We start from the raw sequence: 15,585 nt of genomic DNA on the forward strand, positions 1-15,585 counted from the left end.
TTCCACGCACCTACCCCATCCCCGCAAGTGTCCCTCTTTTCACTGGGGACTTTTGCCCTGTCTCCATGCCAGCAGGGAGGAAGACAAAAGCCTTGATACCCATTCTTTCTCTGCCTCCCATTCCAAAAGCCTTTGGCTCCAGAATACATTTGGCTCCATGTTGAACTGACCAGCAGCTAAAAGATAGGAAGACCCATAAGGAAGGGACACACATGGTACTTTAAAAATTTTTTTAATTCAAAAGCAAATAAGAAAACAGAAACACTTCCCAGGGTGTGCTGTGATGACACATCACAGGCATGTAAAGTACATATAAAAACAAGAAGAGAGTCTCAGGAGCTGCAGGCGTGGGGCCCTGTGTAGTGGGCCACGGCCCCCTTCCTCGAGGCATTGTTTTCTCTGACATTCACCTCTCCCAGGCTCTAAAAAAGGAAGCACTCGTTCAGCCTTGTTTCTCTTGGAAGACTCAGCCACTGTCGGCTCACTGGTCCATGACAGGCACACAGGAAGCTGGACTTTACACGACTTTGCAGGTGGACAGGGCTGGAGCGGGGGACGCCGTGCATCACTCCTCTCCCCGCCCTGCTCATGCTCTCTGGGGCTGGGGAAGCAATGTCCCTCTGGGGGGAGACGTGGGACACACTGTCCTTCACGGGCCCAGGCTTCCCTCCTCGAATGGCAACAAAGGGAGTGGTCTACAGGTAAGTTAGGAGCCACAGAATCAGGACTTAGACGAGGGTGAGGTGTGCCCGGGGCTAGGGCCAAATTTTGAAGGGCAGCCAGAAGGTAGAGGATGTGCCTGCCATAAGCAGTTTTCACACTGACCTTCCTTAGCTGCTCAACCAATTGCTACATCCCTGCCTCTGCTGGCCCAGACTTCGGCAGTCATATAGACCTGGACTCCACTCATGGCCCTGCCACTTACTAGTTTGTGAGATCCTGGGAAAGTTACTCAACTCCCTGGAGCTTCAGTTTCCTCATCTGTCACATGAAGAGGTTCACTGGAATCTCACAGGTGACTGTAAATATAAGTATGATTACGCCTTTGAAGAGCCTAGGACGGCACCTGGTGCAGAGTGAGTGTTCGACAAATGGCCGCCATGATTACTGTTACCAGGCACCGGTATTTCCGCTGCAGAGTTGGTGAGTGTGTGTGTGGATGTATGTGAGATAAACAGAAGGTTTCCACCATGCTCTAGAAAAAGGCTGAATTCCTCTGAGCTTCCTGGGTATGTCTGGGCAGCTCAGAGGTCTTGGACCGCAGCGATGCTGGCATGGGAGACCTCGACTGCTTTTCTCCTATGCATGTCCAGCTGGTTCGGGAGCCGTTCTGTTCTAGACCTCGGTGCCCTCCCTGGGATAGAGGACGCTGTTTGTGTTGATGCTGTTGTAGAAATGGGGGCTGAACTGGTTGAGGACAGAGCCTCCATAGCTGAGAGCGTTGGTGGGCATGGGGTTGGCCCATTCGCCCCCACCCCCGTGGCCGCTGAGGTTGGTGAGTGGGGTGTAGGAGCTGAAGTTCAGCACGTTCTGCCCCATCTTGTCAGTGGGCTCAGGGCTCAGTCCTGGTGTGGCCGCAGGGCGGCTCACTGGGCTCGACCCGCTCACATAGGCTGTCATGGTGGAGAGGAAGCTGTTGAGGCAGGGGGTGCCCGGCGGAGGAGGGGAGGACTGCTTCTCTGCAGAGCCGGTGGTCCCCGGTGAAGCACTGTCCAAGATGTCCTGGGCCTCCCCGGTCTTGGGGCTGCCCTCCAGGAGGCTGTTCTCGGAGGCCAGGGATCCCGTGCTGGAGGAAACATCCGATTTTCTCTTCCTCTTCCTGCGGAAATTTCCGTTATCGAACATCTTCTCACAGTTGGGGTCCAGGGTCCAGTAATTCCCTTTGCCTGGTACAAAAGTGGGAGAAGTAAGCAGAGAGCTGGACAACATGCCTTGCTCCTGTTTCTCTTTATTGTCACCTAGTAAACACCAAGGACACCCATGCAGAAGCCAGAAGAGAAGGCAGGGACAGAGAAACAGAGGACCTGCACGCACCAACCACACAGCACCGGCAAGCAGCTTTATTTCAGCCCACCTCACACTGGGCGCTCTGTGGGCACAGAGGCGTAGGCCATGCGAGCACTCGCAGTGCAGGCCTCTGGAAGAAGTTCAGGTACAGGGGGGATGGAGAGGGAGGGCCCTCTTCCATGGCTGATGTGAAAGAAAACTCAGGAAACACTTCAGAGCTCCCTGAACGTTTTGGGTAGGGAGTCCGAGGATGGACTTGAGTCCTGGCTTTGCTCCTAACTGGCTGAGGGACTCTGGGCAAGCCTCAGTTTCCTAGTCTGAAAAGTGGGCCGGTTGTACCTGTCCCTTCTTCCTCAGGCTGACCGTGAGAAAGGGGGGACGCTAGATGTGTAGGTGGGCTTTGTCACCAGGAAGTGCCGGCCGGAGATAGGACCTGAGCTTGGCCTGTGGGTGAGGCCAGTCATTGGACTGGACACTCTTCCTCTCCGGGGGGCCCACCAGCCCTGCCCCTGCTAGACTCCCAGCGGCCAGAGCTGGGGGCTCTGAGCCATGCCCTGGCTTCCCGTGGGGGAACAAGAATAGACTTTAATTCTGGGAAATACATACCTGAGTATTTAATATATTACTTTCTGTATGTCCCTGCATTGTAGAAATCCATCATTAAAAAGGAAGAGTTCACAGCCTTTGGTGTTAGAGAGACCTCTGCTCAGATATGGGCTCCAGGGCTATCCCTCCATTCTGTGTCCCCTAGTGCAGGCTGCTTCACCTCCGAGTGTCACTCCCTTCATCTGGACAATGGGTTCAGTAGGAGCTACCTGTAGGGATGGGCTAAAGGAGATTATGTAACTAGGGCAGGCAGCACAACTGTGGCCCTTCGTGCATGTTTAACAAAATCAGATCTCTCCCCAGAGGTCTGGGAGTGCACTTGGGCTTTGCCTAGTCCAGCTCCCCCCAAGGACTTCATATGAGCTGGGCACCGGGGACCCAGAGTGATCACAGCAATTACTGTAGACTATGGGCGCTTGTTAGCACCCAGTCCCTGCCTGCATGACCTCATGGCCCCATCACAGGCCTGCAAAGGAGCCACTGTTACCATCCCTATTTTTCAGATGGGGAAACTGAGGCTCAGAGATCTAAAATGCCTGGAGTTGCTGACCGCTCCGTCGTCCAGCCAGGATCAAAACCCTTCCTCCAGGGCTCTCCCAGGTTCCTTCACTGCCGACAACCCTCAGCCCCCTGTCTCAGGGGACACAGCCACGTCAGAACTTTCTAGAATGGGGTGCTAGGGAGGAATGACATGAGCCTTCCTCGGGGGTGTCAGAGGCTGGGCCCCCTGCCCCACACTGCACTGGCAGCCCCCTTACCCGGGTCGTCCTCATCACGGGGCACCTTCTTGAAGCAGTCGTTGAGAGACAGGTTGTGGCGGATGGAGTTCTGCCAGCCGGCCTTGCTCTTGTTGTAGAAGGGGAAGTTGTCGGCCACGTACTGGTAGATCTGGCTGAGGGTGAGGCGCTTGTCTGGCGCCCCGTGGATGGCCATGGCAATGAGAGCCGAGTAGGAATAGGGGGGCCGCACCAGCTTCATCAGCTCCTCCTGGGAGGGGATGGGCAGCCAGCCCAGGTCGCCGCCCCCCAGCCCAGACATGCCGGGCAGCAGCTGCCTCTGCACGCCATAGGCCTGGGGCAGGAAGGGGCTGGCGTTGGTGCTGGGCAGGTAGGGTGGCGGAGTCATGGCCGGCCCGTTGAGCCAGAGGTAGGGGTTGGGGGTGGCCCCGTACTCGCCGCCCCCCTCAAAGGAGGGGGGCCGCTGAGGGCTGGGCACGCCCTGTGGGTGGAAGAAGTTCTCATAGTAAAGGCTCATCTCGGGGGGCTCCTGGCCGATGCTGGGGAACTGGGGGCTGCCGCGAGGTGGGGAGGGTGCCGGGAGGTCGAAGGAGCTCATGCTGGGTCTGGGCTCGGCCGGAGCCACCTGCCCGGCACCTGCACAGGGGAGCTGTGCCTGACAGGTGCTCGGCTGGCCCAGCCTCCGACTTATACCCCTGCGGGCTCGGCCTGCGGGCCCCACCCAGGGGCGGCCACCTGCTGCAGACCCGCCCCTCCTCCAACAGCCCTGCCGGCGAGGGGAGGGGGCCTCCGGGCCAGGCCCCCTGCGCGCGCTCAGACCAGTGCCGTAGGGGCTGTCCACAGTGCCTGGGGCGCCCCCTTCCCTCTCTCTCTTCCCAGTTCCTTTCCTGTTTCCCCCCTTCCTCTCCTGCCTTTCTCCTCACCTGGCTCCCCTTGTTCGCCCGTTCCGTCTCTCTCCTGGTTCTCTCCTTCTCTCCTGTGTGCCCCCTTCTCCCCCTTCTCTCGCTGTGGACATCCTCTCTGCATCTCAGTCTCTTTCCTGCCTTCTTGCTGTCACATTTTCTTTCCCTGCTCTCTCCCCCTTCCGGTGAGTGTTTCTTTTCTAAGCACTGCTCTGGCCACCTCTCCTTTCCTCCCTCCTTCCCTCCCTCCCTCCCTCTTCTCTCTGAGTTTGTTTCTGTCTCTTTTTACTTCTCTGTCCCCTCGTGCTCACCTCCTGTCTCTCTCTGCTTCTGTCCCACTCCCTTTCACTCTTGTCTCTCAGTTCCTCTGTGTGTCTTTCCCTCCTCCCGGCCCCCTCTTCTGGTGCATCCTAACTCGACATTCTCTGCCCCCCTCACCCAGACTAGATGTGGACTTTATCGGAAGCCACATCTTTGGGCCGTCTGAAGTAAGGACACACTTTCTGGAGGTTCCAGGAAAGAACCTGGCCCTGGAGAATCCGAAGAGCAGAGAGGAACCTGGCCTATGGCCAGGTTTCAAAAGGGCAGCCGGTTGGTTATAGGCACCCTCTGTGCGCGCGCGCGCGCACACACACACACACACACACACACACACACACACACACACACACACACACACACACACACACACACACACACACACACACACACACACACACACACACACACCCGCAGGCACGCTGACAAGGGCCATGGACAAGGCCTGGGGATTCTCCCAGAGGAGAAGCAGGGCCCATCAAGATAGCAACAGAAGGAAGAGAATGTGAATGGGCTTCGGGGAGAAATGAGAGAGAACTTGCACTGTGCAAGGCTCTTTCTGGCTGCAGGGGTCATGCAGGCCCCCAGGCCCCTATCTGATCAAAGTCCTTTCATGTTTCAGCTTGCAGGGGCCCCGCAGAGCTGAGGCCTGGAGGAGAGCCCTGGACTCAACTTGCCATCCCCCTCACGCCATCTGTGCCTCAGGCTCTAGAAGCAGGAGCGGCTCCCCCTCTAATCCGTGCTTCCGGCCAGCCCCTCCCCTCTCTGGGCTCTGTTCTCCGGAAGCTTGCAGATGACTTGCCCCGGCCTCACTCATGCCAGGCTGGCCATCGGCCTGGGGGGAAGGAGGGTGGGCAGCTGTCCCTGAGCAAGCTTCAGTAGCGGCCTGAGGACTTCCCTCCCGCAGATCAGCAGATTGGAAGAAAGTTGCAGCCAGCTTCTGGGGCCACCACCGCCCTCCTGCCCCTACTTCCTTCTCCCCATTCAACTTCCTCTCACTTCCTCCGGACCCCACGGGTCCTAGAGGTAGAAGAAGAGGTCGCTTACTGTGCCAGCTAGAGGGGCTGTCTCCCAGGGAGGGCCCCTGCCCTGCTGTCTGCTCTTCTCTAGAGCTGCATCAGGAGACAGCCCGCCGGAAACCCAAGCGCCAGGGAATGCATCTCATTTGCAGTGTATTGGTGCCCAGAGGATGAGTTCAGGAAACTAGGTGGGAGGGGTCCTCCCAGGTCCTGAGAAAATACCTGTCCCCCCAAGGGAACAGTGAACAAAGTGACTCCAAAAGGGCCTGACTGCCCAGGGGAGGCATGGGGTAAGCACACTCTGCACTTTTCTTTCAAAAGAGGAAAGCAGAAGAGGCCCCATCTTTGCTTAAAGTGTCTCTGCCAGGCCTGGCTTGCTGAAGGCAGGGCCATGACTTAAGAGCCAGGCACATTAGAGACCAGCAATATGGACCCAAGGCCTGACAATGAACCCGGCAGCTCCAGTTCTGGTAATTCATCCTGCAGAATTAAACAGAGCAAAGACTTCTCTTCAGGGGTATTCACCACAGCAGTGTTTGTAACTATAACAGACTGTAACTGACCTGAATGTCCAGCAGTAGGGGATTGGTTAAATAAATTGGGTATCATCCCACTGAAGACATATTATGAAGCTATGAAAAAGTAGACTGTAGAACATTTACTAATATGCAAAGATGTTATGTTCTAATAGCATTAAAACAGCCTGTAAAATGCTATTTTATGGTAAATTATAGATTCATACATGTATTTATAAATATAAATACCAAACTGTGAATTATTATTTCTGGATGGAAAATTGGATGTGATTTTCATTGTTGTTTGTCAGTTTCTGATTTAAATTAGTAAAGTCAAGCACACGGGTGATTTGCTTTGGGATTCAATGTAGAGGCCGGCCAGGGGCAAGATGGTGGAGTTAAAGCAGACATAGGCTCTGAGATGAGAAGGACCTGGGTTTGAATCCCAGCTGAATGGCTAACTGCAGATCTCAGCAAGTGATTTAATTTATCTCAGCCTGTTTTCTCAAGTGAAAATGGGAATGACCCCATTTAACCCATGTGGTTGCTGTGAGCAATCCGTGAGGTGATCAATGTAACCATTGTAAGTCATCTCACATGGTGCCTAGAGAAGCACTCAATAAATATGAGTCATTATATATTATAGTCAATATACATTTGATATGTACAATTCATCACTGGGTTTGCTCCCTTGCGGGTTAATTGCTCCCCTTTAGCAGCCCGGGGGCGGGGGCTGTGGGGCAGGTGAGGTTACAAAGGAGGAACCGAGGGAGGGACATTCGGTGCAGACACCAACTGTACAACCAGCCCCTGCCATCTGCGGCTGACGATGAGTTGCCCTCCCAGCCCTGCTGTCGGCTCTACCGCTGCGGCAGGAGACACGCACTCGAGTCACGTGACAAGTTCACAGCCAAGCTGGTCAGGAGCCTTTCTCCCAAACCCCTCGTGTACCCTTTGCCTGTTGCTGGCGTCTCCTTCTGCAGAGGCATTTTTGAAGGAAGCTCACTGGAGTCTCCCTGTCGCACCTGGGCCCTGGCCCGTCTTAGGAGGCCTGGCCCACGTGCAGCCTATGGCCCCGAGTCCGGTGGTTGCAGCTCACAGCCTCTCGTGCCTTCCCACACCCGCTCACAGGGTCAGGCCTGCCATTTGGGGAGATGCCTGGGGAAAGAGGGAAGGCCTGCCATGCCTCTGGAGTAGGATATGTGCCCAGCGGTCAGCTGTATGCATTTCTGGGTCCAGAAGCCCAAGGCGGCTCAAGGCCTGCAGAGAGGGTGAAAGTGCCCAGGCCCCATAGACCATGGCTGGCCAGGGCCCCCACCTCCCGGCCTTGACTTTCAGGGAGTGGAGGAGTGTGCCAGGAAACAGGCTGTCATCTGGGCTTCCTTTCTGGCACACCAGAGCTGTGTCTCAGAATATGCTGGGGCTTGCCAGGGAGCCAGCTTCTCTGTCCCAAGTATGGGCTTTTAGGAAGCCCGGTCCCTGCCTCAGCCAGGCTGACTGATCTTGGCGCTCTCTCCTCTGCTTTTTGGCTTCTGGTGGCGCTTGAGGCCCGAGAAACACAGATAAATACTGCCCTCTGGTGGCCATCTATTTAACAGCAAGGGAGAGGAGTGCAGAGATTCCGTGACCTTTCAGAGCCGTGGCCCAGGAATTCTGAGCCCCTTTAAGGGGCAAGTTCCCCAAATGAACATCAGCTTCAAGGAGGAATTGTGCCCTGGAGGGGGCAAAAAACACTTTCATTCCACTGTGATGGAAATGGTGGGAACTGGATTGTCAATGGGGCAAAATGTCTTAGAAGTCAGCCAAGCGGCAGTTGGACGAGTTGGAATTACAATCCAACACCTCCGGTCCTATTTTCTGAGTGCTTTGCCATTGCTGAATCTCTGAGCCTCTGCTCGCTCCTCTGGAAAATGAGGATAACCAGGGTTACCTCCCTCAGAGGGCTGTTGCAAGGACTGCATGAGACAGTACAGGAAAGACCTCTGACACGGTGCTCAGCTGTAAGTCATTCCTCCACTTATTCAGCAAATACTGACTGACTCCACAGTAGCATTTCTGGGGCGTGCAAGACACTGTCACAACCACACAGTGTTGAGGCTCATGATCCTGATTTGCCACCTTGGTGCAATACCTATAGTTTGATTTACTTAATAATATTTTAATTGGCTCTCAGGCTTTTTTTTTTTCTCTTTTCTTTTACTTTCTTTCTTCTTTCTTTCTTTCTTTCTTTCTTCTTTCTTTCTTTCTTTTCTCCTTAATGAATTTATTTATTTATTTAAAGATTTATTTATTTGACAGAAAGAGAGAGAGAGCACAAGCAGGGGGAGTGGGAGAGGGAGAAGCAGGCTCCCCGCTGAGCAAGGAGCCAGTCACAGGGCTCCATCCCAGGACCCTGGGATCATGACCTGAGCTAAAGGCAGACTCTTAACCGACTGAGCCACCCAGGTGCCCTAATGAATTTATTTTAAAGATAAATTCCATATGACATCTGGAAATGAATCATCAGTAATCAGTATCACTTGCCATAAATACATTGAGAAAGAGTAGCGTCTATCTAGAGCTGACACTGTGTTGGGCATAGCCCGAATTCTCACTCAGTCCCTACTATAATCATCCGCATTTTACAGAGGAGCAACCCGAGGCAGCACAGGCCTGAGCCTGCTCGCTTTTCTCGAGAAGGTGAGATGAGCAAGCATTAGGGAAGGGAGGAAATGCTGCTTGGAGAAACGAGAATTGAAAAGGGAGAGTTTTTTCTCATCACGAGTGTGATAGGCAGAATGATGACTTCCCCATCATAAGATGTCAATGCAGATCCGCAGAATCTGCGAACTTGTCATCTTCCAAGGTAAAGGGGACTTTGCAGAAGTGATTAAGTTGAAGACCACAGGGAATGATCAGCTTGCATCTCCCAGGTGGGCCCAGTGTACTCAGAGCTGCCCTTGCAAGAGGAAAACAGAGAGAGATATAACAGAAGAGGTGTGACAAGGAAGCAGGGATTGGAGCAAGGTGGCTGGGAGCCAAGGAACGCTCCATGCCTTGCTGCTTGCAGAGGTTGGAAGAGGCAAGAAAATACACTGTCCCCTGGCCTCTCTGGGAGGAACCAGCCCTACTGTCACCTTGATTTTCACCCATAAGACTGATTTTGGATTTCTGAGAATAAGTTTGTTTTGTTTTAAGCCACTAGCAAGAAACGAATACAGTTGGATTTCATGTTAGGTGAAGCTGTGACCCTGTCCACTGAAGATCCCCCTCCCGTGCCACCAGTGGCCTTTGTCCTGCACCTAAGGAAACACAGTCTGCTCAACAAGGAGCCCCCCCCCCCCCACCGCCCCTCGACCCATCTCCTTTCCTTCCCTCCTCCCCTCCCTCTTCTCTGGGTGAAGAACACATGTTGAGGGCAGTGGCTTAATGGGTTTGGTCACTTATTCATTTCATTCTGGGACTTTTGTGGGCTGAGGGGGCCCCTCTGGGCCTCAGTTTCCTCGTAAGCAAATGGGAGGCAAAGCTGTGTGGTTTTCTAGGCCCTGCTGGGCAGGGCCTATCTATGGAGCTTATGAAGAGGCATTCTTGTGGGCCCAGGCCCGAGAATCTGACTTGGGAGGCACAGGTGGGGTCTGGGCATCCCTGCTCCGATGATGTGCACCCAGCTTAGACAGCGAGTGACCTGGGCATCCAGCCCATGAGCCCAGAGTCAACCCTTGGAGAGCTGCCACTCATCGGCCTGTTCCTTGGCGCCTGAAGCATCAAGTCCCTGCTCTGCCCCTTCCCAGCTGTGTGATCCAGGACAAATGCCTGTGTCTCTCTGGGCCTGCTTCCTCCCCTGTAAATTGGGACTAATGATAGTCTATACTTCAGTGGGTGGTTGTGAAGTTTCAAAAATTACTAAGTGCAAGTGGCTAAGAATGGTGCCTGGCATGTAGCAGGTGTTCATGCATGTTGCCTCTCAAACGACTGGTCCCTCAGCATGGCATTCCAGACCTGGCACACGCCTGGCCTCAGCCAACCTCTCCTGTCTCATTCCTGCCCCCTCTCTGTGCCCTTCTGTGGGGTGTGGCCACGTGAGCCTCTTGTGACCCCTCAGCTCCGTGCCTGTCCAGTTTGTCGGGAACGGAGAACGCTGACTTACCTTCCAGTGTCAGCTGAGCACCACCTCCCCAGGGAAGCCTTCCTTCTGGTGTCCAGGCCCCGGATTCCTCTCCCTCGTTTCCCTCCATACCTGGAGCCGGGTAGCCTTTGCTACGATGGCCAGTGTATTTTCTGAATTTACCCTGGGACCTGCAGTCTCTTGAGGGCACAGATGGGGTTTTTTTCAGGGTTTTGGATGATGTTCAGCACAAATTAGGCTCTATGCACATTTGTGAGGGAGGGGAAGCAGGCCATGGGATGTCTCTTTGCATTGGTTTGTTCTGTGGAAATTGGGGCCATGGTGGCGAATATCCCAGGGGTCTCTGTAAATCAGAAATGAGTTGAGAGGCCTCTGAAGTGCCTGGTCCAGTGACCACCCAGTCTCATCTCTGTGTACCAAGGTATCGGTCACTGCTTACCCAGGGTCCAGCTGGGTGGGTTTTCAGGTGACCTGCCCTGAAGGTCATTTCTAAGATCGAGGGAAACCACACCGATTCATTCATAAAGGTGGTCCCTTAACATTGAAAAGCCAGACAGCCACCTTTCCAGGAACCTAATCCTTTCTAAAAATTCATGGCTTAAACATTTTGTAATTCACATTAGATTTCTTATAACAGTCAACACCAAATATATTATTTATTTTTAATTTTTGGCTCTTTTTACAATCTGTGTGAATTTTGGGGTTCTATCATAGAGACAGATTTTTCATACAATCTACTTCCCTTTCCCTCAACTTCATTAAAAGTCATAAATAATTGGATCCAATTCCTTTAAGAATTTTCTCATTGGAGTCACTGTGATTTGAGTCTAAGAAAAACAATATGGTTAATTGTGCTTATTGTTATAAAAGTTTGGGTTATTAGACCTTATTATTATAAGGATTGTTTATTATGAGACTCTCAGTAAATAGAACACATTTTTTATAGATCACTAGTGAAGTCTTCCAGCACAGTGCCTGCTCCACAGGTTTGGTAAGAACCAATTCTTGCCTTTTCTGTGCCTGTCCTGAGTCCCACGGGGCGGGAGAAACCCTGCTAAACTCCCTGCCCCATCCCCTCAGAGGGGACAGTTTCCTTTGCTGTCTGTGCCTCCATTCTTCACCTGACCTCCTCTCGAGCTTCTTGAGCCTACTTCTGCTCATCTCTTATGAAGAGAACATATGGCTTCGGAGCTGGCCCCACCCCCTTCGAGTACCCCTCATTACCTCACTCCTAGGCCTCAGCCTCCCAGAGGTCCCACTCTTAGCAGTATATAAGCGTCTCCGTGGACCACTCATGGGTCCAATGGGTCCCTGTCGTCCATGGACCACTCATGGGTCCAATGGTGTGTGTCCCATCTGGGGACACCTGCACCTTGGGGATCAAACTAATGGTGCTTATACTGAATCCCTGATGAGGGAGGTCTGGGCAGGAGGTATACTATTCTGTAGCCTCTGGTATCAGGACAATTCATGCGTGCAAGGGTGGAGAGCTCTCTCCGCACTGTTCTTGGTTTAGCTTTCCTTTGGGAAAAGGAAAGAGAGTTATTCTGGACCCAGTGGCCACTTTGCATTGGTCAAGAAATTCTGTTCATGAGAATGTTTCAATTTGTACCATTAGTAAACATCATCTCTTCAAGCAAAGTCAAGCAGGTAAGCCAATGGCAACCCTCTCTAATGGGCATGTCTCGGGAGTGAATCAATCACTGGTCATCGAAGCCTCACTTCAGCTTCGAGAATGAGGATAGTGATCACCGTGGCTGCTGTCGTCTCTAGCATCTGCTATGACCCAGACAGTGGTAGGTGCAGGCTTGCTGTCCGCCAGGGTTGGGATAGTTTTGTCTAGAGGCATGGAGCTGTGGAGAGTAAGTGGGGGGGGGTGCATTGTGGGAGACCATCCATGTTCTTCCTGTTTGCTTACTGCCTGAGACACTGCTGATCTCTTTGCAGGTCCCTAGAAGTTGCCTTGGCTGGGACACTGTGCGGGTCTAGAGCTGAAGTCCATGTGTCACTGATAATGCAGGGGTCACCAGCCATGGGCATCCTTCAGGAGAACACCCCGCACCGAGCAGGCACCTCCTTGGGATGGGGGTGTGAGACCAGGGAGGACAGGGGAGCGGTGCCACTTTCGGCTGTCTACTGTAAGCACCAAAGGTCTCTCTTGCCTCTTTTGAAAGAGCCTCTTGTCAAGAGTGCTCAGTTTGGTCAGCCTGCTGGGCTGACTCAGAGAGAACTGACGAACACCATTGCCCCATGGCCTTAGTTCCTTTGGCTGGCTTAATGGCTATCTGGCATTGTCCCTTGTCACAGATGAGGAAATGAAGGCTTAGGGAAGTCAAGTGCCTTTCCCAAGGTCATAGTCTCTGATTACATCTCTCTAGGAACCATAGATTCTGCTGGAATGACATTCCCTCATTAATAACCTTGGGAATTTCGGGGCGCCTGGGTGGCTCAGTCAGTTAAGCATCTGCCCTCGGCTCAAGTCATGGTCTCAGGGTCCTGGGATCAAGCCTTGCATCGGGCTCCCCGCTCAGTGGGGAGCTACTTCTCTCTCTGCCCCTTACCCTGCTCATGGTCTCTCTCTCTCTCTCTCTCTCTCTCAAATCAATAAATAAAATCTTTAGAAAAGAAAAATAATCTTGGGAATTTCTGGGGGGACTTCTCAGGGGAAGGGCAGAGAGAAACGGTGCTGTCTAAGCCAGTTTCCATGTGGGGGCTGTGCCCCTCTGCACCAGTTCTTCAGACGGGAATTCTCCTTCACTCTCTGCAAATCAAACCAGAAACAACCAAGCAACTACCATGGTGGTGGGGCAGTCCCCACGGCTCCCCAGTCCCCAGCAAATGTTTTGAACACAAGATTCAATGAGAGGGTGAGAGAGTGGTGAGGTCTTGTCTGGCCGGTCTGATCCCCTGTGCCCCACCGGGAGCGGGCTAACCTACTCTGTGCAGGTCTGTGTCCCCCACCCCCTGGGGCCAGGGAGGTGCTCGCACAGGGAACTGGACCACTGCCTACTGACACCACACCACCAGGCTGGCCAGCCACAGCCCCCGGGTTTCTGGCTGATCCTGATTGAAGTAAAATGCCCCACGATACGGTGTGGTGTGAGATCTGCCTTCCCACGTGCTGCCGGAGGGCCTGGCGGATGTAGCTTACAAGTGCGGGGAATTAGTTAATTCTCACTTCGACCAGGGAGGAACAGGAGAGGGAACCTTCTCCATGTAGCTGCCTGGGGCGGCGCGGGTGGATGGGGAGGCACATCTGGGAGCAGCCGGCTATCTCTGCAGCATGTCGTGAAGCGGTGGCCAGCACAGCGACGCATCCCCTTAAATTGCTCCTGTGCTTCCCTGCCTCTGCTCTTTGCCCTCCCCCCTGCTGCCCGGACATGCCCTCCCAAATAAAGGGTCAGCTTCCAATCCTTGGGTTGTGTTTTCTTGGTTATCGCTTCTCAAATCTGTACAGGCCTTGGAATCACCAGGGGCTCTTGGGAAAAGGCAGGATCAGTTCGGTGGGTCTGCGTGGCACCCGAGGCTCTGCATTGCTCACCAGGTGAGGCCAGGAAGCCGCTCGGCAGACCACTCTAAGTAGTGAGAGTCTAGGGGACTCAGGGTATCATAACTGCCACCAGGAGTGGATTTAGGAAGCAAACTTTCCCGACGGGATTTTGGAATCACATTGGCCCTGTGTCTGAAGGTGACAGGGCCCTCATGTTAGGTAGAGTGGTGATGGCTCCTAGCACCGGCTGATGTCCTAATCCCTCATGCTTCCACCCACAAGACGAGGTGCAGGGGGAGCATGGCACTGGGGGGCTTAGCAGCTGAAGTGCTTCGCTAGGGCCAGGGTAATGATAATTACAAAACCGTAGAGTAGGGTGGCTCTTCCACGGCACTGGAGATGTTCCAAACACGGTGTGGTGGGCTGGGCAGCCGCAGGCCTGTCCTCAAAGTCAAAGCACCTCCTGACTCGTTTCCCATTGTAACAATGGTCACAACTTCATGGCTTAACGCAACACACATTTATTATGTGAGTTCTGTGGCTCTGAAGTCTGATAAGGGCCTTGCTGGGTAAAAATCAAGGTGTTGGCAGAGCTGTGTTCCTTCTAGAGGTTTGAGGGGAGCATCCGTTTCCTTGCCTTTTCCACCTTCTAGAGCTTTCCGGCATTCCTTAGCTCAGGGCGCCTTCGTCCACCTTCAAAGCCGGCAATGGGCAATGACCTCATCTCATGCCTCATCCTCTGTCTTTCTTCTCCAGCTTCTGTTTTCCACTTTCAAAGACCCATGTGATGACAGTGGGCCCACCCAGGTAATCCAGGAGAACCTCCCTATTTTAAGGTGAGCTGATTAGCAACCTTAACTCCATCTGTGACCTTAGTTCCCCTTTGCCATGGAACCTAACACATTTATAGGTTCTGGGATTAGGATATGGACATCTCGGGGTGGGGGGCAGGCATTATTATAGCCTCTGTGGAAGTTTTAAGAGAGACTCTATCTCATGCAGTTGCAGAGCAGACTGTGCTGGAATCGGGTCAGAATCTGATTCTAAGGGTGAAGGAATTTCAAAGATACTAATGCAAAGCCTCAGCAAGTCTCCTTGCCTCCTCAGGGCCCTGAGAGGAAAAGAGCAGACCCCAGGATCTGGTCTAGGACACTGGATGTATGAGCCTGAGAATCTTGAACCCTTAAAACCTCCTGACTGGCAGAAGTAGTCTCTTTCTCTTGTCAGAAGAGAACAGCCTTCCCTCTCTTGGAGAGCTCACAGGCAGTATATGCCCTGCAGGTTGAGGCTTATTCCTCTGGAGAACTGACTCCCCCACCGCCTCTGCCTGGTAACCGGAGGCAGGTCCTGGCACAGCCTGAGAGAGGAACTGCGTGTCCTCTTGTGGGAAGATAGAGCTTATAAGCAAGGGATTGGACATCTGGCTAACAGGTACTGGGAAGATACAGGGGGATGGATTTGAGGGTGTCAAGGCTTAGGTGGTTGTAAAAAATAAGATTGGATAGGAGAGAATTCATTGGTATAGGGCACTTGTGACTCACTGAGGATTCAGTGTTATAGTAAAAATATCTGGAGCTGGTTTTAATAGTTTCCTAAGATGATTCCTTAAAGACTGAGCTGGTGGGGCGCCTGGGTGGCTCAGTCGTTGGGCGTCTGCCTTCGGCTCAGGTCATGGTCCCAGGGTCCTGGGATCGAGCCCCGCATCGGGCTCCCTGCTCCACGGGAAGCCTGCTTCTCCCTCTCCCTCTGCCCCTGCTTGTGTTCCCTCTCTCGCTGTGTCTCTCTCTGTCAAATAAATAAATAAAATCTTAAAAAAAAGACTGAGCTGATGGTGGCCTACAGTGAATGGAGTGGAGATGCCTGAACATCCTGGGTTTATTAAAGAA

At 53.2% G+C, this 15,585-nt stretch overlaps 1 protein-coding gene across 1 annotated transcript; it reads right to left on the reverse strand.

The window, feature by feature from the left end:
- Positions 1-269: 269 nt before the first annotated feature.
- Positions 270-4,477, reverse strand: FOXI1 (forkhead box I1). Its single transcript, XM_028102606.2, has 2 exons — positions 3,372-4,477; positions 270-1,886 (listed from the first exon to the last, which is right to left on the reverse strand). The coding sequence occupies exons 1-2, from the start codon at positions 3,946-3,948 to the stop codon at positions 1,336-1,338; spliced, it is 1,128 nt and encodes a 375-aa protein (XP_027958407.1). The 5' UTR covers positions 3,949-4,477; the 3' UTR covers positions 270-1,335.
- Between the last annotated feature and the right edge of the window lie 11,108 nt (positions 4,478-15,585).

Source organism: Eumetopias jubatus, unplaced genomic scaffold, assembly GCF_037043125.1.
Source record: "Eumetopias jubatus isolate StellerSeaLion01/CBP00866 unplaced genomic scaffold, mEumJub1_p1.0 scaffold_5, whole genome shotgun sequence".
NCBI classification, from domain to species: Eukaryota; Metazoa; Chordata; class Mammalia; order Carnivora; family Otariidae; genus Eumetopias; species Eumetopias jubatus.